General features: G+C 33.9%; 1 protein-coding gene across 1 annotated transcript in view; it reads right to left on the bottom strand.

Annotated features, from left to right (window-relative positions):
• The window catches only part of LOC123655262 (disintegrin and metalloproteinase domain-containing protein 10), a 91,529-nt gene extending 68,699 nt beyond the window's left edge, over positions 1–22,830 (bottom strand). Inside the window, exon 1 of the mRNA XM_045591079.1 lies at positions 22,764–22,830. Within this exon, the coding sequence (XP_045447035.1) occupies positions 22,764–22,830 (67 nt within the window). The remainder of the gene's footprint in view (positions 1–22,763) is intronic.
• Between the last annotated feature and the right edge of the window lie 3,176 nt (positions 22,831–26,006).

Here is a 26,006-nt window from a genome sequence, read left to right as displayed (position 1 = left end):
ATATATATATGTACGGGTTCCACACAACTTTAAATGATACAGGAAATGATATGTAAAAATGTTTATTGATAAAATAAATAATAGTTAAAAAATGATAAAATTTGCTACTGAGTCCACGCGCCCGCGAGGTTATATGTGAACTGAACTTATTGCTTAACATACAAAAAAATTAATAAATTTAATTATAATATAAAATGCCGAGTTGGCGCAAATGTACGGTCATTCACCGTACATGCTCCGGGTCAGGAGATGAAGGGATGATGCTACAGGGTTGACAATAATTAAAGATAAAATAACCTACTAACTAAATACTATAAAACGCTTATATATCAATCAAGAATGATAAAAATTAAAAATTAAAATGATAAAAATGAATCTTAAATAACACATGTAACTTAGAAATATTGAAAATTGATAAAATAAAAAATTAACACAGCATATTATTTTGTAAAATGATTAATAAAACTCGGAGAAGTCGCCTTATGGGCGATCTGTGAATATCTCAAAAATCGTTCATTTCGATATGTTCATGTGACGAGTTGCTCGACGATGATGGGGATTTTTTAATTACTAATAGGTAACGTTGATAATTTTACGATTGGCCTCTGGATGGTGCCATTCTTCGTCTTGATAGTTACGACCCGTACGTGTCCATCCTTTCCAGGGTGTAGATCAACGACTCTGCCAAGGGGCCATTTGCCGGGCGGTAAGTTTGTGTCATGAATGATGACTACATCGCCTATTTTCTGATTTTGCTGGGGCTGTTGCCACTTGCTGCGAGCTGATAATTGGCACAGATATTCGTTTTGCCAACGCTTCCATAAGTCATTGAAGATTTTTTGAGTTAGCTGCCATCTTGTTCTTTCATCTCGTTCGGTTTCTAGGATGCTGAGTGTCGGGCCACTTGCCAAGAAATGAGACGGTGTGAGGAAATTTATGTCATCGGGATCTTCCGTGATAGCGCACAGCGGTCTGGTGTTTAAACACGCTTCTATTTGTGCTAATAATGTAGCATATTCCTCGTAGGTCAGTTTTTGCTCTCCAAGAACTCTCCGAAGGTGATGCTTTAGGTTCTTGACAGCTGCTTCCCAGAGCCCACCGGCACTGGGCCAAGATGGTGCGTTAAAATGAAATTCTATGTTCATGTCAGTGATTTGGCGATAAAATTGTTCATCTAATAATTGTTGCAAGTTGAGGTATTCTTTTTGTAAGACGCGACCGGCGCCTACAAAGTTGGTCCCATTATCGCAGTATATATGGCGCGGTGCTCCATGTCTAGCTGCCATCCGCCGAAGTGCTGATATAAATGCTGACGATGATAAATCGGAGACAAGTTCAAGATGCACTGCTTTAGTGACCATACAAACGAATACGGCGATGTACCCTTTGGTCATCTTGGCTCCTCTACCTTTGTTGTACTTGATGTCAACGTAGCCAGTGAAGTCGACGCCGCAGTTGTAAAACGGCCGAGTTGGATTGCAGCGGGCAGCTGGTAAATCACCCATGAGTTGGTTTTGCTTATCAGGGTTATGCTTTCTGCAGATAACGCACTTGCGGATGTACTTCTTAACTGCTCTGTTCCCTCCTATCACCCAGTAGTGCTGTCTAAGGCGTGATAGCGTTAACCTCGCGCCACCATGAAATGTGTGTCTATGCGCTTGGTCTATAAGCAAGTTTGTTAAATGACTTTCGTGAGGTATGATTAAAGGAGTCTTCATATCATCTTCAATCTGTGCATGCTTGATTCTACTTCCTACTCGTAATAATCCTTCTTTATCTAAGAAAGGATTTAAGTTAAGAATTTTACTTTTCGAACTGATTTTTTCTTGATTAAAAATACAGTTAATTTCCTCCATAAACTCGATGTTTTGATAAAATTTTATGATCATATGTTTTGCTCGTAATAATTCATTAATTGATAAATAAAACTGTTTATTTAATAAGTCTCGGTTACGTGACACCACACGTAGTATCCAAGCGAGTACTCTGGTTGCATGAATGAAATTGCTGTATCTGCTTATTATATCGTTAATTATACAATGTTGGTTTGTAATAGCAACAGCTGTTTGATGTTTAGTTAATTGTTTTGTTTCTTGATCTGTGTAGTAAATCGGGCATTCTTCTTGATAATTTGAATTGAATGAGGTTAACCATGATGGTCCAGTCCACCATAAGGGATGCTGCTGTAGTTGTTTTACAGTGATTCCTCTACTAGCACAGTCCGCTGGGTTATCTTGTGATTTTATATAGCGCCAGCATTCTGAAGGCATAATTGTTTTGATCTGTTCAACCCTGTTTGCTACAAATGCCTTCCATCGATTCGAGTCACCTTGGATCCATCCTAATGCTGCGGTGGAGTCCGTCCATCCAAACATTTTGATGTTATAGTTAGTTAATGTGCGTGAAACAACATCCATTAACTTTGATAGTAAAAGGCATGCCATTAATTCGAGTCGTGGCAATGTGATTTTTTTCTTTACAGGTACTAGTCTTGCTTTCGCCGCTCCGATGACAACAAATGAATGATTGGTACTCTTTTGATCTTGATGATTATATATTTTGTAGTAAACAACACAGGCGTACGCTTTAGTTGATGCGTCACAAAACCCATGTAGCTCGATCGTGTCGTATTCGTGACTTTTTAACCACCTCTGTACCTTTATCTCGTTGATAGATTCCAAATCTTCCCGGATTATATTCCACTCCCTTTTCAATTCTTCTGGTAGTTCGTTATTCCATTGAATGTCGTGTAGCCACACTGTTTGAAATAAAAGTTTCAGCTTAGTTGTAACGGGAGACAGCCATCCTAACGGGTCGAATATTTTGGATATTTCCGACAAAAGTACCCGCTTAGTTAGCGATTTAGATGGAGTGCTTAAATTGAGTTGAAACGATAAAACGTCTTCCTGAGGGATCCATTTTAATCCCAGAGCCTTTGTTGATTCATAATGCTTGAAGTCGAATGATGTTTGATTTGAGACAGGGTCCGTCAATAATTTGCTGTTCGACGACCACTTCCGGAGGTTAAATCCACCTGAACTGAGAAGTGCTATCAGTTCAGTTTTCAGTTTGAAAGCAGAGTTGATGTCATCACTCCCAAACAACAGGTCATCCATGTAGAACTGTTCTTCTAGTGCTTGCTTAGCTCTGATCGAGTATTTATGACCTTCATCTTTCGCTAGTTGTTTCAGCGTCATCATAGCAAGAAAAGGAGCAGCCTTAGTACCGTAAGTAACGGTTGATAATTTATATTCAACTAGAGGGCTATTATCGCTGTAGTATCGAGTTTGTTGTTTGATCGGTTCTCTCCAGATAATTTTGTGTAAATTTTGATCTTCAGGATGTAATTTGATCTGTCTGAACATTTTTTCAATATCTGCCGTAAATGCGATCTCGTACAATCTCCATTTTAAAATCAAAGATAATAAATCTTTCTGCAAGTTGGGGCCGCTATACATTAAGTCGTTAAGACTAAGTCCTGATGACGTGGGTGATGACGCATTGAAAACGACTCGCAACGTTGTAGTAGCGGAGTCGGGGCGAATGACACAATGGTGCGGTAAATAATACGACGGTTTCGGATTACCGTCAATTTTGTTTACCTTTTGCATATGACCCAATGTAATATACTCGTCAATGAAGGCTGAGTAATCGTGTGATAATTTTTCGTTTCTTGTGAGCTTTTTTTCTAACTGAAGAAACTGAGCTGTTGCTCTCTGCTTAGACTCTCCTAATTTCTCCATGGCGTCTGGTTTCATAGGGAGTCTTACGATGTATCGACCGTCTGATTGACGTGTCGTTTGTTCATTATACTGCTTAACACAATGATGGGCTTCTAATGAAGTGTTTTCAGAAGTATCCGCGATGTCTTCGATTGACCAGAATCTTTGTATATCTTCTGTGTTAGTTGATATCACGTTACATTGATAGGTTTTAACGTTACCGCATAATAACCAACCAAGTTGCGTTTGTTGCGCAATGGGCTGGGATTCGTTATCTCCCTTGATAATTCCTCCCATCATGATAAGGGAATAAATGTCAGCACCTAGTAATAGATCTACCGGTTTACTGATATAAAACTCGGGGTCCGCTAATTGAATGTGCTCTATATGCGGCCACGCTGGTTTAGAGAATGATCGATTCGGAAGATTACTGATAAGACTATTCATTATTATTACTTTCGTATTGAACGTGAATTCGCTGTTTATTGCTGATGCTGTTATTTGTATAGAACCCTTGCTATTATTTCCTTGAGAACCTAGTCCAAATACTACGCCTTTGCAACGACGACGGGGCAATCGCAGTCGCTGCGCTGCATTCTCGGTGATGAGAGATATCTGAGATCCTTGGTCAATAAGCGCTCGCATGGTGTGCTGCGTACCATCTGCAGCTGTTACTTTTATTAGTGCTGTTGCAAGAAGGATTTCCGCTGCTTTCTGCTGTGATACGTTAACTCTGTCCGAGTGGCTGGCTTCTGTGTGTGAAGAATAACTGAATGCGTCATGCAGTAAGGTGTTATGCATTTCTGTACATTTATTACATGTCTTTGTTGAGATGCATTTGTTTCCCTTGTGATCATATAAACAGTTAGTGCATAGTCGTAGGCCATAGACAGTCTTTAACTTCATGTCATTTGACATTTCTAAAAATTCTTTACAGTTGAAAATGCCGTGTTTCCCTTTGCATTGGGGGCATTGTAATGCTGACGAAACAAGTAACGATTTAGAAATATGTTTGTTCGGTTGATATGCGTTGTTAGTTGAATATTTATTGTAATTATAATTATTTTGCTGATTCGGTTTCTTTGTATTAAATGAAGAATACTGCGAGGTTGATTTTTGCGCAATACTATCTTGTTTTCGTTTCGAAGCTTCTAGTGAGGTAAATTTCATTTCTAAGAACTCGAAAAATTCGGCCAATGTAGGTAATTCTCTCGGGTTTTTTAAAGACTCTATGTAATCCTTATGTGTCTCTTGGTCAAGTTTTTGAGAGAGTATATGAACCACTAGCGGGTCCCACGTAGTGATGTCGACTCCAAGCGACTTTATGGCATTCAAGCATTCATTTGCAGTATCGTGAATTTTCTTTATAATTGCTGCAGTTTGAAGTGACATTGTTGGTAAATTCAATAACATGTTGATATGAGAGCTGAATATTAACTTTTTGTTGTTAAATCTGTGATTCAGAATATCCCAACAAATTTGATAGTTCTCTGTACTGACGTTTAAATGCTGTATGAGTTTTTCAGCTTCCCCTTTGACCTTGCTCTTTAAGAACTGCATTTTCTGCGCATTGGACATGGAACGGTTTTTATGAATCGTTTCTAAAAATAGATCTTTAAACGAATTCCATTTATGATAATCCCCGTGGAAGAATGGTATGTCCATAGTTGGTGTTGATTGTGTTCTAAAAGATGCTGATCACATTTTTTGATTTAAAACTTTCTTGATTTCGATATATTCCCGCTCGTAAATGTTAAAGGAACGCTCGTATTCTTTATCTTCTTCGTACAGTTCACTGTCGATCTCCCAGTGCAAATTGTCAATATTTGACCAGCGTGACTCTATGTGCTTTAAAATGTCTTCGAATTCCCATTTTTCAGAGATGTTGTTGAAGTCGATGTTAGTGATCGTTCGTGAAAAAGCCTTAAAATTACTTTTTTGTTTGCGAAGCATTTCATCTAATTTGCTACAGGTGCTGCTGTTCTTCATTTCTTTTGAATGAGAGCTCTGATGTGGTCTAGCTTGCGGTACTGGTATCGCAGGAGCATCTACATGGGCGTCGTTGTCCGATGAGGCGGTAGCTGGTGTTGGCGACGCTTTGATACCACCTCTCCTAGCAGGTGACGCTGATGGCTTTAACATAAGAGTTTCAAATATTTGTAACTTGCCAAGCTGCGGTTTCTCAGGCATTTGGTGAACAGAAGGATTTTCAGTAAATAAAGAGTACAGATGCAGGTACTGTACCAATTCTTGATAATAATTATTAGTTTTCTGATAGCAGTTATGCTTGAAGTATTCATGATCAACGTTTTGATAGTCAATAAGCTGCACGTGATTGCCATTAAACTCGTTCCAGTAAGCTTCCAGAGTTGATATACGCCTTTGGATGTTTTTTTTTTTTTTTTTTTTTTTTTTTTTTTTTTTTTTTTTTTTTTTTTTTTTTCTAAACCCCCGATATTGTGGTCGGAGCCTGTGTCTACAATAATCTCTTTCATACCAGTTCTATCAATCATGCCTCTCGTACTTTCATTCTTCATACTAATTTCTTCTGTCATTCATCATCTTTCGCCGATCAGGGTGGGTTCCCTTACTAATTTTTTCCTAATACTACTCTATATTTTTCTATTTATTACTATCTATTAATTTAGGGTAAAAGAAACGACTGTTTACTGGCTTATTACTATACATTGTTTTTTCTTCTTATTCTAATACTTAGCTATTACAATTTCCTTAATTCTAAGTACTTAATTTTAGTATTTAACAGCTTAAACTACTTAAAATTACTAACAAAACTCTTATCCTATATACTTATTATCTATGCTACTGCCTTATATACAACTATATAATTGTAGCATATTTGCTCGCTATTTTTAATTTGAGACCTTTATATTTTCTGCTATTTTCATGTGACAAGAGCCTTTCATTCTCCTCTGCCAGTGTCCTTCCCATACATCCTTTCATAATTCCTTGCACATTATTCGGAGGACGCGCGTTATATCCCTCTTGTTCTACAGGAACTTTGTTCTGCAACAAGCTATCAAGTGTCTTCCAGATACAGAGTCCCTGCAGACTGTCTCCGCCTTTGGATGTTAGAGTATGTCTTCCTTTCAGCACCATCTTTTTTAAAATTGGTGTAAACATTTTCAATACTTTGCATAAGCTGGTACTGCGTGGTAATGATATCTTCCATTTTTGATTCACGACGTTATGTTGTTAACTGATACACCCGGAAAACACTTGATAAAAAAACACTGATTGTTTGATAATGATGATGTTTTTAGAAAAAAAAAAAAAAAAAAAAAAATTGTAAATGATTTTGAGTGTCACTGTAAGTTCCACGTTTCACTTATTGTTCGCCTCACAAGTCGCAGTAAAACGATTGTCCACGTAATCAACACGCACTCGCGAGGTCCATAGATCGAAGGACCATAAAGTTGTACGGTGTTCCACACAACTTTAAATGATACAGGAAATGATATGTAAAAATGTTTATTGATAAAATAAATAATAGTTAAAAAATGATAAAATTTGCTACTGAGTCCACGCGCCCGCGAGGTTATATGTGAACTGAACTTATTGCTTAACATACAAAAAAATTAATAAATTTAATTATAATATAAAATGCCGAGTTGGCGCAAATGTACGGTCATTCACCGTACAATATATATCTATTCAGTCCGACAAATTAATTTAATAACACTCACATAATATGAAAATTACTATTATAGAGATTTGTTTAAAAAATAAGTATGTAGGTAGTACGCGTTTGAGCGTATATTTCCATTTTACTTTTAACAAAATAAAATAACACTTTTTTATAACCTAAATTATTTAGTAACGTGTACATAATTCACTTATTTTATTGCCGCAAGCAACAACTAACGTGTATTATATAAAAAGTACCTTTCCTTAACTCATCATGAACTGTTTAATGAAGACCTGTGTAATATTTGTTTTGAATGGAAAAGATAAATCTTTAATTACTTAAAATATAATTTAAAAGGTTTTCAATAAATTTCTTTTGTTTTAGTATTTGCCATCCATAACCTTCAACGGATTATTAGCAATTTATAAGATGTTAATTAAAATAATACTACCTGTATGAGCATTTTGTTAATTGCTACAACTCTTGTTATATGAAATACTGGAGTAGGCGAGAATATACGAATATATGTCCATCTCATAATATGTACAATCACATCCTGACGATCGATAACTGACGATCTAGTTAGGCAGTAAACTCAGGTCAATTACGACTATTGGACGAGAAATTGAATCAAGATGTCAGGACTCAATACAGTTGATGCTTCAATCTTAACCATTTAGAAAACGTATTTATACGTACATATATTAATGTCTAAAACAAAATTTAGAATTATTGTTTATCTCAGAAAACACGTCTTAAAGTTCTCCTATTTCAGACAGGGTATGGACAAGAATATTAGCTTAACCATTCAGTGTAATACCTTATTGGTTGTACATAAGTAAGATGTAAGTACATTATACATCTTTCCGATACTTTCGTAGACTACTGCGAACGAGATGAATTTAAACGTACTTAAAACGGTCTTATTCGCAAATATATACTATATCGGGAGCTGTCCACTACATCTGTTTACCTTTCTACAGATCCAACACCGCCCTAAAGCACGGTAGTGAGGTCATTGACCGCTTCATCCCCCCTGGGATTTCATGTGATACAAAATGTTTGTTTACGGTTAATGTTTGATTACATTAATGAATTAAAAGTTACTGATAAAAAACACAGAAAAGATGTGGACATTAGGTACCTCATATCGTATCTTGAAAAAGATTTTTAGCTTTTTAAATATCAAAGTAGGTTTAGGCTTAAGAGGTAAAGTAGGTTGACAGGTACTACTTAAAATGTCACATCGCTCTGTACACTCGACAATTTTGTAAGACGCCTCGATCAATAGTTGGTTCGATCTGCAATTTTTTTTTGTGTAGGGTTTTCTTATCTATACTTAATAGAGATCTCGTATATTCATATATACTTAAAAGAGGACCCTGATCTAATATATTTCCATAAGTAGGATGGCTGTTTATGGAAAAAGGTAGGTATAGACCATAAAACATCAAGCTACGAATGATACAATAATTAAAAATAAACTTGGTTGTGGTAAGGTTGTCTAGTGTATGTTAAAAAAGAAATAATTAATCTCCGAATGTCTGAATAATAATGTTATTTTAATGTAATAAGTATTTCTCTGAATCAGAAGCAGGCAAGATAGTATGAGCTCTATCGGAATATATCTTTTAATGGCCTATGAATCATGCCCCTCGGTTGCGTCGTAACGACAGCGGAAAACAAGAGCCCGGGGAAAAATAGGAATTTATGTCACATAAAATGTAAAAGAGAAGATGTTAGAAGAAAGAATATCTAGCCTTTAGATGCATACATAAGTTCAAGATGATGATTTTTCTGATTAACGTAATAATGACGTTCTTTAATCATATAGCGGATTTAGAATATGAAAGAAAAGTCAATAAACGTTGAAATTTTTCTAAACTAAATAGAGGTAATACCTATTAACTCGAAGAAGTAAGATAAACGCTATATTACTAAGCACTTAATACTGCAGTAAGCACACACACAAAACATATCATTTGTGTATCATGAATCATCCTTTGAAGCAGCAAGCAGACACGTACAGAAGCGAGTAAGCCGCTGCGACTATGGAGACGTCGCGTCGCATCGTTTGGCCCCGTAGACGAACATTATTCAAATAACATAACGTCTTGGCAAAGCAGTAAAGTAATTAAGCCCTTGATATCTTCGAGGCATGAGTCAATGTTATTATCTTAAAGCACTGACCGAGACGTCTGGCATCGCATCTCTGTCCATTCAATGTGTTTATTCAAAGAGTTCGTTGCTGTTGCAATTCAAGCTGGATGGCTCGGTCTTCATAATGATTCCCTATTATCTTTTTAGAGATATTATGTCGGTTAAATTTATTCTACTGCATTAAGTAATATACACATAGACACATATAGTTACAATTAACAATATACCTAATATTTTAAATTCTCGTACCTACCTATATAGTAAAGTTTCCTACATAAAACGATCAGAAGAAGTAAAATACAAAAGTCAAATAATTTTCGTTGGTTTCGCCTAGAACATATCGTTCTCGTATAGTCGAGATATGGAAGAAACAAAGATTTAAACTTAAGTTTGTTTCGGTAGCTACTGCGTGTGGCGAGTCATGCTCGGCCAAGCGTGGCCTCCCAAGGTTGTAACGCGATTTAACTTGTCTCGGGCTAAAACTCTACTCCTAGAATTTTTAAAGCCATAGAAATCATTACCTCGGTCCAATCTACTCGCCGTATTGTGTGAGCCGAATCATGATCCTGATAAATAAAATCAATATATACTTAGGCACAATTCTGTAATACATTTGTTACTCGAGTGATTTTAATTTACTTTGAGCTTTATAACTATATGTATAAAACAGCATAAATACAAATAATTGTGTTTGCAGGCAAACGAAGAATGAGCGACTTCAGTTATATCGACAAGTAATACAAAGTAGGTAAACGAAAAAATAGTCAATTAAATACGCATTATCAAAGATTACTCCAAAAGTTGTTATCAGATCTCGATGAAATTTAAATGTGACCACATGATAAACATCAGCTTTCGATTAAATTAAAAATCATCAAAATCGATACACCCAGTAAAAAGTTATGCGGAGAGTTTCCTTCGATTTCTCTGTGATTCCATCATCAGATCCTGGTTTCCTTATCATGGTATCAAACTAGGGATATCACCTTTCCAACAAAAAAAGAATTATCAAAATCGGTTCATAAACGACGGAGTTATCCCCGAACATACATAGAATATATATATATATATATATATATATATATATATATATATATATAACGTCAAAAGCTGTTCCGATGAACTAAAATACGAAAAACAAATAAAATTAATACTCTCGTCAACAAAGAGACATGGTATTAAGTAACAGTTAAAATCTTTGACTCATCAATACAGATTGCAGAACGCTGTGTCGCTACGGTAGTAAAGAATATAGTCACCCCCTCTCTTACCGTAGGTGTCGTAAGAGGCGACTGAGGGATGACACAGTTCCACTACCACCTTGGAACTCAAAAAGCCGACCGATAGCGGGATAACCATCCAACTGCTGGCTTTGAAATACACAGGCCGAAGACGAGAAGCAGCGTCTTCGGTGTGACAAAGCCAGCCCTGCGGTCACCATCCCGCCTGCCCAGCGTGGTGACTGGGCAAAACACATGAGTTCACGCCACTTCTGGCGTGAACTTGTGGAGGCCTATGTCCAGCAGTGGACTGTGATAGGCTGAAATGATGAAACAGATTTGAATCTGAAATCGATTTTTAACAAACTTTGTTGTTGTGGTAGTCAATTTATTAATTTTTTGTTGTGTTCGTCTTATATTCTTTTTAATTTCTTTGCCAGACTAGAGAGCTATTATTCAGTTACATTGTCGACTGATTGTAGATCTTGAACAAAATAGATATTTTATGCGTTATCTAAACATAGAATGAATGCAGATTGTCTGTTGCATACATTGATATTTATTTCTTTGTTATTTATATATGTTTATCCTTTACATAAATAATAATTAAAGCGTTAATATATTAAATCATTTATACATAAATATTTCACTAAAATGTATGGAGTAAAAATTTTTTAATAAAAAAACGAATAACCTTTCCCTTTAATGATTAAAAAAAATGTATATATATATTGAATAACATTGAAAAAGTCTATTTACATAAATTTAAATAACAATTTATAGTTTATAAATACCAAAAACGTTAAGCGTATAAGCTTACCAAGGTCTTCGAATGGAGGGGAGTAGTTCGTCCCCCTTCTGAACAGATATCGCGTTTAGGGATTACCTGCATGTAGCTCAGTGGGGCGTCGCTTAGCTTCCGCAACGTTTGCCATTAAGGGGACTTCAGCCCACTTAAGTCTGAACACTATCATAGGGTTGAGTCGACGATAACACGCGAACTTTTGCTTGTCATGTAGTCCCATTTAAATTTGATCGAAATCAGATGAATACTTTTTGAGTAATCTTTGATAGCGAGTATTTACCTACTTCACTATTTTTTCGTGTACCTACGTTGTATTACGTGTCTATGTAATTGAAGTCGGTATTTTTATGGTTTGCAAGCAAACATAATTTTCTGTTAATTAAACATATCATTTTTTTATTTTCAACTAGCTGATCTGATACATCCGTTGTCCTGTACTGCGATTTTTCAAACGCGTGTAGTTTAAACAATGTGTTTTGTAATTTTCCAACTTTTTTAATGTTTTATATTAACCTATATTAGAGCGCCAAATATGGCGTGAACTGATGTGTGTTGCCCATAGTCACCACGCTGGGCAGGCGGGTTGGTGACCGCAGAGCTGGCTTTGTCGCACCGAAGACGCTGCTGCCCGTCTTCGGCCTATTTATTTCAAAGCCAATAATAATACTCTTTATTTTACACCATTAAAAGAAACAACAAAAAAAAAACCTAAAAAGAAAGACGTACAAAGGCGGTCTTATCGCTGAAAGAGCGATCTCTTCCAGACAACCTTTGGGTATAGGACACGAAATAGAAACTGCAGTTAGGAAGTAAACAAATAATTGGTGTGCGAATTAGAATATTTGAATAAAGTACACATAGATAATATATATTAATAAACATACATAATACTTACATATACAATAAAATACATACATATATAAATGCATAATAAATATATATTATATCATACAAAGATGATATATAAAATAATTAAAGAATAATAAAATCTTTTTTTGTCCGCGATGGACTCCTAAACTACTTAAGTTTTTAGTCAAATTTGCCGTGTGCAGTTTGATTTAACTTGAAAAACAGGCTATATTTTATTTTGATATATGTAATTACTATGTTTAAGAAAAAAATAAGGCGATACGAAGTTCGCCAGGTCAGCTAGTCTATAACAAATATATAAACTAGCAATACCCGTGCGAATAATTAGCTCTAAATAAGTATAATAAAATTACGACTTTACAAAATTACAAAAAAGTATTTTTACGTGAGTTGATTTGAAATTGAACAAAAAATTTACCGACCGTCAATCATAATGACGTTATTTCAAAATTAAAGCCGTCAGATGGCAGCATTGCTGTATTGTTTCTCAATGTATATATATATATATATATAATTTGAATAATTAATTAATTTACAAAAACAACAGCAACTTTTTAGTTGTTAATGCCGGTAGGGCAAGCAATTATCTATAAAATGATATATATAATCTATGTGGAGTAATTGTGAAGTTTTTTTTATAAAAAGGGAGGCGGGAGGCAAACATCTTAACCTTAGCGTATTCATATGAGATATAAAAATCTACAAAATACACACACGGTAAACTTTAATGCTTTTGTTATAATATAGGTAAAAGCTTATTACAAAATTAAAAAATAAATAATATAATTAATATTATATTAATATATATAACTTATAAAATAAATAATTTGTTACATTTTGCTACTAATAGTATAATAATGATAAATATTTCAATAAAATTTTAGTTTGAGCGTTTATTTATTTCGTCATTTAAATATTATGTAATTAAATTAAACAGGAATATTCGAAACTAGTTCAATTTTACAGTAGTAACTGAGGGATAAAATAATATTGTCTTACGAATACTTATTGTAATTACAATAAAAATATACCAATATGTATGTGTGTTAGGGCTATAAAATGAAGAACGAGTTTTATATTCTACATTAAAATTTTAAAACGATCATAACATATTATATAAAAGAGACTATATAAAAATATAAACACGACAAGAAACGTGTTTAACCAAAAAAATTATTACGACTTAGTCCATCTTTATTAAAAAGATCGTAATAACGTACAACAAATGTAACTCGTTCTAGGGCGTTTTTTTTCCAAACAATTATTGTTGGAGTTCATGAGAATTTTCAACCTGTGAACCTGAGAGTGAATTATGATGTTAGAGTATAATAACGTTGCATAATTGCAGATAATGACACTACGACGGTGCAGTTCAGAAACGTTTCAACGAAGTTGCTATACAAGTCGAGCCGAGTAACGCTACCCCGTGAATTACTTATTGAATTATATTTTGTAGTTTAATAATTTTTCTCTTAAATCTGTTATCGTCGACTGTGCGACCGGATTTCATACCATCCGCTTATGATTACTGATAAGCCGAAGCTACATTACAGTGGTTTTGTAATCGTATGAGAATCACACGTGATCGTGCAAAAAGACACGGTTGACGCATCGAGCTGTGCGCGAGGGCTATGACGGTGACGGGGGCGTTCGTTGAACCGGGGAGGTCACGACCAGCGTGACGTGTGCTGCCTTTAAACGCTTCCCGTACGTTTGACGGCCGCTGACGGCCTCCCAGATGCAAAACGCTGCCAAACTACTAATATTTACCATTATACAGTTTACATAAGTACAATGGTATCGCTTCGAGTTTTATTTGAAAATTGCCCGCGAAACTGCGGAATCGTCTGGTTTATTTCACTTCTAATTTAATAAATCTTTTGACAACCGTTTTTATTTAAATGTCTGCTTTGTTTGAACGTATTGGAATTCTCAGGAAAAAAACACCAAAGAAGTAAACATAGATAAGTACGATTTAAAGTGTTTTCCAGCTGTAAAACAAAAAGATCTATTGCGGCAAAATAATAAAGATTTGGTCGTTGATACTGCAATATCGCGTAACAAAGAGTGGCAAGAAGGTCTTAAGTACACAGTGACGAATTTTACAGAATAAGGAAAACACTCATTTTTTTTTTTTGTTTCTACGATTTATATCGGACTGAGCTATAACATGACTACAAATTTACGTACGTACTAATCTTATGATTTTTTACAGTTAAAATTCTGGCGTCATAGCCGACAGCAATACCCAAATAACAACCAATACTTCGAGCACTAAAATCACTACACTCATCAGGTAATATTTTGCCATTTTCCCGCAGACAGCGGTATATCACATCATATTAAAAAAATTAATCTTTAATCTATACAAATAAATAAAATTGGAGTGTCTGTTTGTAATATTAAAATAACCGCTTTTTACTAAATGCATAGGTATGGATGTAGGTTTACACGGTACATTTACCAAAATAACATTTTTTACAATTTTTTCCGTCTGTCTGTTTGTTCCGGATAATCGCTGAATAGGCTAGACCAATTTTGAAAGGACTTTCACTGGTAGATAGCTGATGTAATAAGGAGTAACTTAGGCTACTTTTATTTTAGTTAGTTAAATTTATTTATTTCATAGCTCTGCGAGCTGAAAAATAACTTTCTTGATAAATTCTACGCGGACGAAGTCGCGAGCACAGTTAGTTTGATATAAAAAAGAATAGGTAAATATAGACTTCATGAACATAAAAATACAAAAAAATATTATCTGCTTACAAACCTGTGGTTATAGCCAACACCTATGGCTTTTCAAATTTTCTATATGCATTGCTGTGATTTTAATAATATTTCATTTTTTAATCAAGAAGTGAATGGAATTTTTTTGGTAAATTAATGAAAATCATTTTAATTAAAAGTATTTTCGGACACTTTTTACTAGCACACTGTTATGTATTTGCCTATTCATAAAGGTTAGTAGAAATAAGAGTTTGATTATGACGTGATGAACGTAATGACTTTGCAGCGCGATCTTAGACTTTATGAATTAGGCTGTTGATAAGTCTCACAGATAAAACGTGTCTTAATTGTTTTAATCCTAAATATAAGATTTATCGCAAAATTTCGGTGAATCGCACTGTCTAATCGATCAAGAATTAAAAAGTACGCGTTACATATTTTTCTTTTTTTTATCAAATTAATTACAATGGTAACAAAAATCGTAAATGCCCCTGTATTTCAATATTTTTTAAGATAAAAAAAGAAAAAGAATAGCCGCCGAAAATGATAATTACACTGAACAATCACAAACGACAAAGCATTACCTTGCCGCGAAATTAGTCATGAATGAGCGAGTTCCAAGAAAGATTTATTCAGTCGAATTGAGTGAGTTGACTTGATGACTTCACCGATAGCTACGCTCCTTAAGCATACGAAGAAACGACCTTTACGTTTTTACCAATATCTGCTAATTAAACAATGCTGACTTTCTCGGTTATCCAAATTCTTTTCATAGGAATTTAATTACAAAATGAATACCAGTTGTATTTTGTTTACCAATTACAGGTTCTTGTAATATCTAAAGTATCATCATCTCTCCGAGTTGTCTAACTTTAAAACCGTTTTTAACTGTATTGTAATACGCTAAATGATTGATTGTTATTAATTTTTATTAGCACAGGCAAAAACATTTAAAATATATGTTTATTTTATTTTTTGTACACAGAGAATAATGATAAATTACATGCGACTCTATTTTAAATAATTTTACATACCCAACGTTCGGTTTCAAAAGGAAGTAATTACATTTATATTATTAAAGAGCTCATATAAAATATTAGAATAAAAATGGGTAACTTACACAACTGCAAATTTTAGTACAATGTGTAGAAAAGTTTTTTCAAAGGTTTTGTAATACAAAATAGCTCTGTTACCGTGCAGGACAAATAATCCCCTCGTTGGCAGAAGCGCGATGTGAAGGATGCAAATAGACGTTACAAGTGGATATTTCCTTTTGTTTATTAACGATATTTATAACACTTTTGTTCCTAGTGCATAACTTATTATAACTTCGTATAATTGAATGAAATCTCGTATCACACAGTATTTGTTGTCGCACTCTTCAGAAACGTCTCAGTAGATTTTTTTTTGTGTATATTCGGTAAGTACGAGAATAGGTAAAAAATATTACATACCGCTAGATGATTACGATATTCCTAGGCGTTTTTCTTTTATTATTTTATCTTTACGCGTTTGAATGTTCGAAAGACAGGATGTCTATCGGATCAGCTAGTAATATAGGTACATGAATAATGATACATTTTTATTGTGTTGGAATGACGGGATACTTATATTAACGGTTCCAAAAATAACTAAAAATATAGGATACAAGTTTAGCCGTATTTGATGGGAAGTCGTAAAAATTGCAAGTCTACGTACATGAATGACAAGTAAATAGCTAGGTGTTCCGTTAGGCTATGAATCAGATATACCTATCTAATATGAAACTGGTTTCGCGCCTCCACTTTGTACATATCATTGAACATTGAAAGAACTGCGGTACAGTGAAAGTAGCACGGAGTGAATTATTATGGTTGCATACTTGTATTATCCATATGTTATTTGATATCATGAGAATTATTACAAATACATGAATCCTTTAAAATAATACACGCGTTTATTATATTATGTACTGTTCGCTCTATACTTAATATAGAGCGCCAGAGCTTGTTTTTTTTTTTTTTGTTAGAAGGTACTATCATTCCTAGATATAACTATTGGTCACATTTTTATTTACTCTTATGTAAAGCGTTCGCACCACATATAGAAACTTTCAGTCACGTGGGCCAATTTTGTTAATTCATTATGATACAGATTGTAAATAATAAAACATATGTAAGGCTGTAACAGTTCGCTTACTGAAATAAAAATAATATGAGCACTGTGGATAATCATTATCCATGCATTGTTCTGTGCATGCATAACAATGATGCAACATTTTGAATATAAATTTACTACCAGTAATCATAGATATTACACAATGTCATGTAAGTTATATGCAAGTAAATATATAGATACTAGAGCGTATTTTAAAAGGTATATTTTATAAACTCTAGCTGTGCCCGCGAATTCATCCGCGTGAAATTTAACAAAAAAGTTTTTTTTTCAGTTCGCAGAGTTATAAAATAAATAAATTTCTAAAATAAAAGTAACCTATGTTACTCCTTATTACATCAGCTATCTACCATTTAATTAATAATTTATTGTACACAATATACATGAATAAAACATTTTACAATATTTAAAATAAATGTGCTTTGGCGACCTCACCACTCATAGCTATTTTTTACAGGCTACTATGAAGGTTACCCTACCAAGTTAGTTAAGGCTTAGCATGAGTCTTCGAGACATCTGTGCTGATGATCTGATGCGACGAAGTGCCAAATATTTTAACTGATATAAATATATTTTTTAAGCACAAATTCAGGATCTAAGGAGAGTTTTCACCCTACTACATACAAGATATGAAGATAGGTGCTCTTCTATAGTTGTATGATAATATCAACTATGGTAACATAAACCTTGATAATTGTGTTTGCTCGCAAACGAAAAAAACCGACTTCAATTACATCGACAAGTAATATACCATAAGTAGACGAAAAAAATTTACAAACGCACTAGTCGTCACTATGATTTTCGAGGATTTCCCTCAATTTCTCTGGGATTCCATCATCAGATCCTGGTTTCCTTATCATACCACACTTGGGATATCCAACAAAAAAAGAATTATTAAAATCGGTTCATAAACGACGAAGTTATCCCCGAACATACATTAAAATAATTGTGTTTGCTCTCAAACGAAAAAAAAACCGACTTCAATTACATCGACAAGTAATACAACGTAGATCGACGAAAAAATAGTCAAGCAACTACGCGTTATCAAAGATTACTCAAAAAGTAGTTATCAGATCTCGATAAAATTTATATTTGACCACATGATAAATATCAGCTTTCGATTAAATTAAAAATTATCAAAATCGGTACACCCAGTAAAAAGTTATTACGGATTTTCGAGAGTTTCCCTGGATTTCTCTGGGATACCATCATCAGATCCTGGTTTCCTTATCACGATACTAAACTAGGGATATCCCCTTTCCAACAAAAAAAGAATTATCAAAATCGGTACATCCAGTAGAAAGTTATGCGGTATAATACAACGTAGGTCAACGAAAAAAGCGTCAAGTAAAAACGCATTATTAGATACATATAACTCAAAAGATCTCAAATAAATTTAAATGGGACCAATTGGCACACACCACCTTTCGATTAAAACAAAATTTGTCGAAATCGGTCTACCCGGTCAAAAGTTCTGATGTAACATACATAAAAAAAAAAAAAAAAATACAGTCGAATTGAGAACCTCCTCCTTTTTTGGAAGTCGGTTAAAAAAATTGAAAATATTAAACAATTTTTAATTTTAAAAATGGAGTCATAAATATTTTATTTGAAAAAAAAAAACTGGCAGTAACCAGTAGCCATACTTATTTTGTCAACGAAACGCGACACTGTTACTACTACTACTTACTAACTTACCCCATCACAGTATTTGACATTTTTTACTTTTATTTTTTTTTAACCTTCCTTCTCTTTACAATCAGCCTAACATTTTTTTACTAATACATGTTTATCCTAATTCTAAATGGTTGCTGCAAGTTACTCATATTGGCTTTTTAACCAACTTTCAAAAAAGGAGTTTCTCAATTCGACTGTATTTTTTTAATGTAGGTATGTTACTTCAGAACTTTTGAGTGGGTGGACCGATATCGTCAAAATTTTTTTTAATCAAAAGGTGGTGCGTGTCATTTGATCCCATTAAAATTTATTTGAGATCTAACAACTACTTTTTGAGTTATATCTAATAATGCGATTTTACTTGACTATTTTTTCGTCGATCTACGTTGTATTACACCGCATAACTTTTTACTGGGTGTACCGATTTTTATGATTTTTAATTAAATCGAAAGCTGATGTTTTGTCAAGTGGTCACATTTAAATTTCATCGAGATCTGATTACAACTTTTTGAGTAATCTTTGATAACGCGTATTTACTTGACTATTTTTTCTTCTACCTACGTTATATTACTTGTCGATGTAATTGAAGTCGGTTTTATTTCGTTTGCGAACAAATACAATTATCGAAAACATATTTTGTAAGTAAGCATAAAATAAAATTTGTATCTAGGATAAACAAATACTCAAATTAAAAAAAAAACTGTTTTATAAAATAAAATTAATATTGTCGCCACAAATCTGCTATTTTATGTGTTTATTGTATATTGAAACTTGCGTTACCGAAGCGAAAAGAAAGAAATATGACACACAGGAACACAGGAACGGACATGAAGGTCAAAAATGCTAGCACTATTTTAGGTTTTGCTACAAAGAAGTAAAAAATTATGTACAAGTTTCTAAAAATTATCATACAACTTGCTATGTAAATGTTATGGATATCGAACGTGATACGCATATGCTTTCAATTTTTCGACCCTAATTGAAATACTGAAATCAGACAATACATGTAGTTCAGGTCCTTACTGTACTACAACTATTAGAAAAAATAATATACCGTCGTGTTCGACCGATCGGTGGTAATAATCGCTCTTCTTAAATCGGACGCTGGTAGGAGTTTCATATTTTGTCACAATTTTTCGAAGGCGATAAAAATCCTCATCGAATCGAGAAGTATATTTTCTTTTGGAAATGCTTGTAAAAATATTAGGAGAATAAATAATTGTTACGAGCTACATTACGAGAATCAATAATTTTTACGAGTTACGCTGCTGTTAAAAAAAAAAAAACACAAAAACACTATTTCGAAAATAATGTTTATGTTATTCATTGTATATAACCGTAAATCTAAAAATAATCCCTAAATGCTGTTTTAATAAAACGTAATAAATACTATAATTTACTGGCATGCTATAATTTAAATTATAAAACTTACAGTATGATTTATCAGTCATATATAGTCATATCATATTCTTATATATAAAATTCTCGTGAAACAATGTTAGTTACCATACCCCAGTGAAAAATCTGGACGGATTTTTATGAAATTTTGTGTGCATATTGGGTAGGTCTGAGAATTATAAGGGGGAGGGGATTAACGGGGTTAATAACATATATGTCAAAACAAAGTTTGCGAGGTCAGCTAGTAATTATATTATATAAATAGTCCACAACATAACACATGTTAAACTGCGCACGTTGTATAGTAAGAAATAAATTAAATGAAAGAGTTTTGAAAATCTTTGATAACCATCAAATCACTTTGTTATTTAATCTCTTTAAAGTCTTTTCTGAGGAATTCTAAAAGATTTGTAACAAAACTAATAGGATTAGAAAATATTAGCCGTTCTTAAAACAGTAACTTAATTTATAGAAATAGCAAGTTCATACTATGAACGGACTGTAACAGAAGTGCAAAAAAGACCTAAATTCATTTTCATTATTGTATAAGTTTCTTGTTTAACATCTTTAATTTGAAATTTAAAAAAAAGAATTATAAAAAATGAAAGCTGCTCAATTAAAATGTTAGTGTTGATTCAAAATCATTTCATACCAGCAATTTAAAAGTAAAAGTGCTGGTAAACAACTAGAAGGAGAGTTTAGCATTAATAAAAGTTAAATGCCTTGGTAAAAAAATATTATCGAAAAGTATTTTTAATATGGCCCAAAATATAAAATGTATAATTACTTTATATCCTTTCCTCTAGCCGATGATCTAGTTGCTAACCACCGAATTATAGAAACTAGAAATATACTGTGAATAAGTAACTGTGATTTTGTTGTATTTTATGTTTAATTCTTTCCTATCAGTATCTGCATGTACTCTGTTTTAACTAAAAAAAAATACATACATTGACAACTAAAGTAATTAATAATTTCTAATAATAATAATAAATTAATTATTATTATTATTATTAGAAATTATTAATTATTATTAGAAAATATTAAACTTAAGTGATTAAAAAGACATAATTATTGTTCTTGTATATTTTGCTCATACAAAAGTATAAGGAAAAAAAAGATAGTATGATTTATATTATACAATATTATAATTAGTTTCTGCAAACGATGAAAAATTAATATTCCCATTTAAAGAAAACCCTATGTGTTTTATGATTTTCATTAATTATACATATCATACTAATCATATTATTCTTATGACTACACTCATTTGCAGATACTTAAAAGAGACTAAGATCTTCAAAGACGACAGAAATTGTTTTAACACTACATAATAACTCTTATTCTGTCTATTGTCAAAAAGCAAAAAAAAAGGCCTAGATAAACTGCACTGAATTCATTGGTAGAAATACTTACTTATATAAAAAAATGCTTCATATAGTTAACAAAATTATTTAATTTGTAAAAACAATGAGAATAGTTGAAAACTATGTATTTTAAATATCTCCTCGTCAATTTATTTTATTTCATATAAAATATTTATAATGTATATGTTCATCAGTTCATCATCATATAAACTGATGTGTATATTCATTTTCATATAATAAAAATGAATATATAGGTACCTACATTGTTTTACATTTTATTCCTGATGATATAAAACCATACCACATTTAGTTCAATACTCAAATCATATATTTATAACCTTTTTACAACAAAATAAATGTAATATGTAAATTGGATTGTCGATTTTTTAATTTTGCATATAGGTATGTTTAGGTATCATGTAAGTAAAACTGCAAGATGACTAATTGCTATGTATTTGTTTGTAATAATATTAAACATCATTAATAAATAACAAAGATTATACTTTTTGTTTGCACATAAGAAACAAAGAAAGAAAAATAATTTTCGTAAGAATTATTGTTATATTTTTCTCAGTTGCAAAACCTAATAATATTAAATATTTAAAAATTACAAAAAAATAAATAAACTAGAAACGGCTGAGGGGTATTGTCTATCATACTTTTGTTTCTCTTGATTTATTCATCATTATCTCAATTAAAAAAAATAGCTTTACGATGATGTTGATCACAAAAACTTAATAAACAACTTTTATACCAATATAAAGTTCTCTTAAAAATGTAACAACACTATATCTAAATTCATTATGTTCGTTTTAATATGTATTCTTAATACAAGTAACAAGAGGTAAAGTTAAATGTTTCAATCATAAAATTCAGTTTTACATTGTGAGTAATGAGTATTAAAAACCAAGTATGACTAATGCAATATCGTTTTAAGGACTTCGTAGAAATCTGTATTGGTAAATAACTGTAAACGAGTCTGAGTAAAGTACGATAGAGATAAATCAATATCAATACACTTACCACTGTCTATATACGGGAATGCGAGCAGTAGAAAAATTGTATATCCAATTTCACTAAACATTGTCGCTTACTAACACACACTTTTGGTATCACTAAGTCATCGCACACACAGCTGATTTTCGAACCACACAAAACCTTTGTCTGTTTTCAATAAAATCGCATGCGCGTGCAAACAATATTTTTTATTTACATTACAACAAATCTTATTCTTAAACAACGATAACTAAACAAACTTGGATAACAAAGCGAAAGATTCAATTACTGGCGGAGTCTCGGTTTGGCTTAGTTGAAACAATAAATAACAACAAATTAGAATTTGTCTAAACTTAATCAACTTATAAAACGGAACCAATTGTGGTTTAGTAAATAATACAAATTAAAACAATTCCACTTATGCATTATTGTTCCATGTTTATTTATATTCACATAAGTAACACTAAATTTATCTAAAAATTACTGGTAGAAGCAATTTCAGTAGTTCTAGTTCCAGAATTGACTGACATATTGGAATTCAACTGAATGTTGCCATATTCATGAACCATATTTTTTACAACTATTATAAAATACCGGTTAATTGAAAGTGATTTTTTTTTACGGTAACTAAATACAGAAACATTTTTTAACATTAAATTTTACCGGTAAAAAGAATTATAACGGTACCGATAACTTTACCCTTGACGTCAATAATTGCCCTATTGCCGCTCTTATTAATCTCCCACCGCCCGCGTGACGTGGCGCAGTGCGGCTAGGGCAAAGAGTAATATAAGCATATGGCTAGGGATACCCGCGCGTCGAGTTGACCAATGTTTGGACGGATGTTGTTGGATGTTGTAACGTGTAAGAGGTGTCGGAAACACACCTTTATTTAGTGACGTCTTGGTAACGCTATCGATATCGTTACCAAGCTCTGCTTATGGTAACGGTAGCAATTAACGGTAAAGGTAAAGATCTGTAACATTAAATATAACATTATATGAGTTAACATTGCTAAAAATATACCTGTGTAATGGCTCTGAGATAACATTAATTAAGGTGTCATTATTCCTTAAGTAACGTTATGCCCGTCGTCGAGACAAGTTAACATTACTGTATATTTATAGGTATTTCAACTCTGTATTAAACAATATGGCTTTTATACTGTAACAAAAAACGTATTTTTTAACCGACTTCAAAAAAGGTGGAGGTTACTAAATTCGACCGTATACAGGAGCGTAGCTACCGCCGTATCAGCCGTATCAATGATACGGGGCCCCCTATCTACATACGGGGCCCCTAACGTCTGTAAGCAAAAATTTGTACAAAATGTTATCCACAATGTCACTTAATCCTGAAAAAAAACATTAAAAAAACTGTCATACTTGCCTATAGAGGTTTCACTACAGAAATGACAAAACTCAAAAAAGCAATCCACTTTTTCGAGTTAAGCGTGCGCCCAAAAGTTGATAACATCCTGCATCGTTTATTTCGGGATTCAGTTAATCATTATGAATAATTTTTTTTTATAACAATGGGGGCAAAAGAGTGGACGATGCCATCTGATGTTTAGGGAAAAGATGCATACACTCGACGCTTGAAAACCCCCAAATTATTGCGTTCAGGGAAAACCTCATCAAGGAAGGTCATTTACAGTTTGCATGTACGTGGAAAGAATGCGCGCGAAGCTCGCACATTGGTTGCAAACTACGCATCCAAGTGGTGTGGATACCATCAGGACCACTGGACTTCTTGACGTCGAGGGAATGCAGAACACAACGGACGGCACTTTGCTCAAAACGCACATTACGCATCGCGTGCTCGCACTGTAGAATGCTCGATGGGGCTTTTCCCTCATCGTCAAGAGTTGAACTCGACGCAAAAAGAGTGTAAGGAATTTTCGTTTTCGAAGACTAAAAGAAGTTACCTTTGACAACTTCGGCAAGAGACCGAAAGGCACCGGTTACATTTGGAAAGCCCAATACTCTCTCGCCAGTTCTGCTAGTGTTTGAACTTTGCCCTAGCGATTTGCTTCCCGTAAGACCTGGAGGCAGCGTTGGATCTCTTCTGCAGGTTATGCACCTGTGAATCCTCCGCATCGATTATTAGCCTTACAGACTGAAGCGAAAGATCAGCTCCAGTCAAAAGACAACTCTCTAGGTTGGAGCTACTCACTTCAGCCTATCGCAGTCCACTGCTGGACATAGGCCTCCCCAAGTTCGCGCCACACATCCCGGTCTTCCGCAATCCTCATCCAGCCTACACCGGCAATCTTACGTAGATCGTCGGTCCAACGGGCCGGAGGACGTCCCACACTGCGTTTGCCAAGACGCGGTCTCCACTCTAGGACCCGTCTACTCCAACGGCCATCGGTCCTGCGACACAGATGACCAGCCCACTGCCACTTCAACTTGCTAATTCTGTGGGCTATGTCGGTTACTTTCGTTCTCTCGCGGATAGTCTCATTTCTAATCCTGTCTTTGAGAGAGACCCCAAGCATAGCCCGTTCCATTGCACGTTGAGCGACTTTAAACTTGTGGACCAGTCCCTTGGTCAGTGTCCACGTCTCGGCTCCGTATGTTAACACAGGCAGGACGCATTGCTCGAAAACTTTTGTCTTCAAGCATTGCGGAATCTTCGAAGTGAAGACTCGACGGAGTCTGCCAAACGCCGCCCAGCCCAACCGAATCCTCCTATCGGCCTCCTTCTCGAAGTTGTTGCGGCCTAGTTGGATAGTATGGCCTAGGTAAATATAATCCTGAACAACTTCGAGAAGGGTACCATCGACCGATACCGGTATCGGTATGACTTGGTTGTTAAACATAACTTTCGTCTTATCCAAGTTCATACAGAGACCGACACGTCGGGAGGACTCGTTTAGGCCGGCCAGCATTTGGCCTAACTCATCCAGCGTCTCCGCAAAGATGACAATATCGTCGTCGGTTGGAGCTACAAGCTCTTTAAATTAGCTTGAAATCCGAAATTAAAAAAATGCATTCCCTTAAGGAACTCATGGAATTATTGCTGATAAAATTCAATAGCCTAAAACTAATAAATAATTACCCAAGGACTTCGATGAAACAGGAACAGAAGTGTTAGAAAGAAGATATCCCAAGTGTGGTAATATATTTAGTTATAACAGAAACTGAAATATCAATTCAATTCACCTGAAACCATTAGTAATATATTGGACAAGATGACTAACAACGTGGTGAAGATGGTATGATACTGAGTTGCAGGAAATTTTCGCCGACGAACTCATTA

The sequence above is a fragment of the Melitaea cinxia genome, chromosome 7 (genome assembly GCF_905220565.1).
Source record: "Melitaea cinxia chromosome 7, ilMelCinx1.1, whole genome shotgun sequence".
Classification (NCBI taxonomy): domain Eukaryota; kingdom Metazoa; phylum Arthropoda; class Insecta; order Lepidoptera; family Nymphalidae; genus Melitaea; species Melitaea cinxia.
This window is presented reverse-complemented; position numbering and strand designations above follow the sequence as displayed.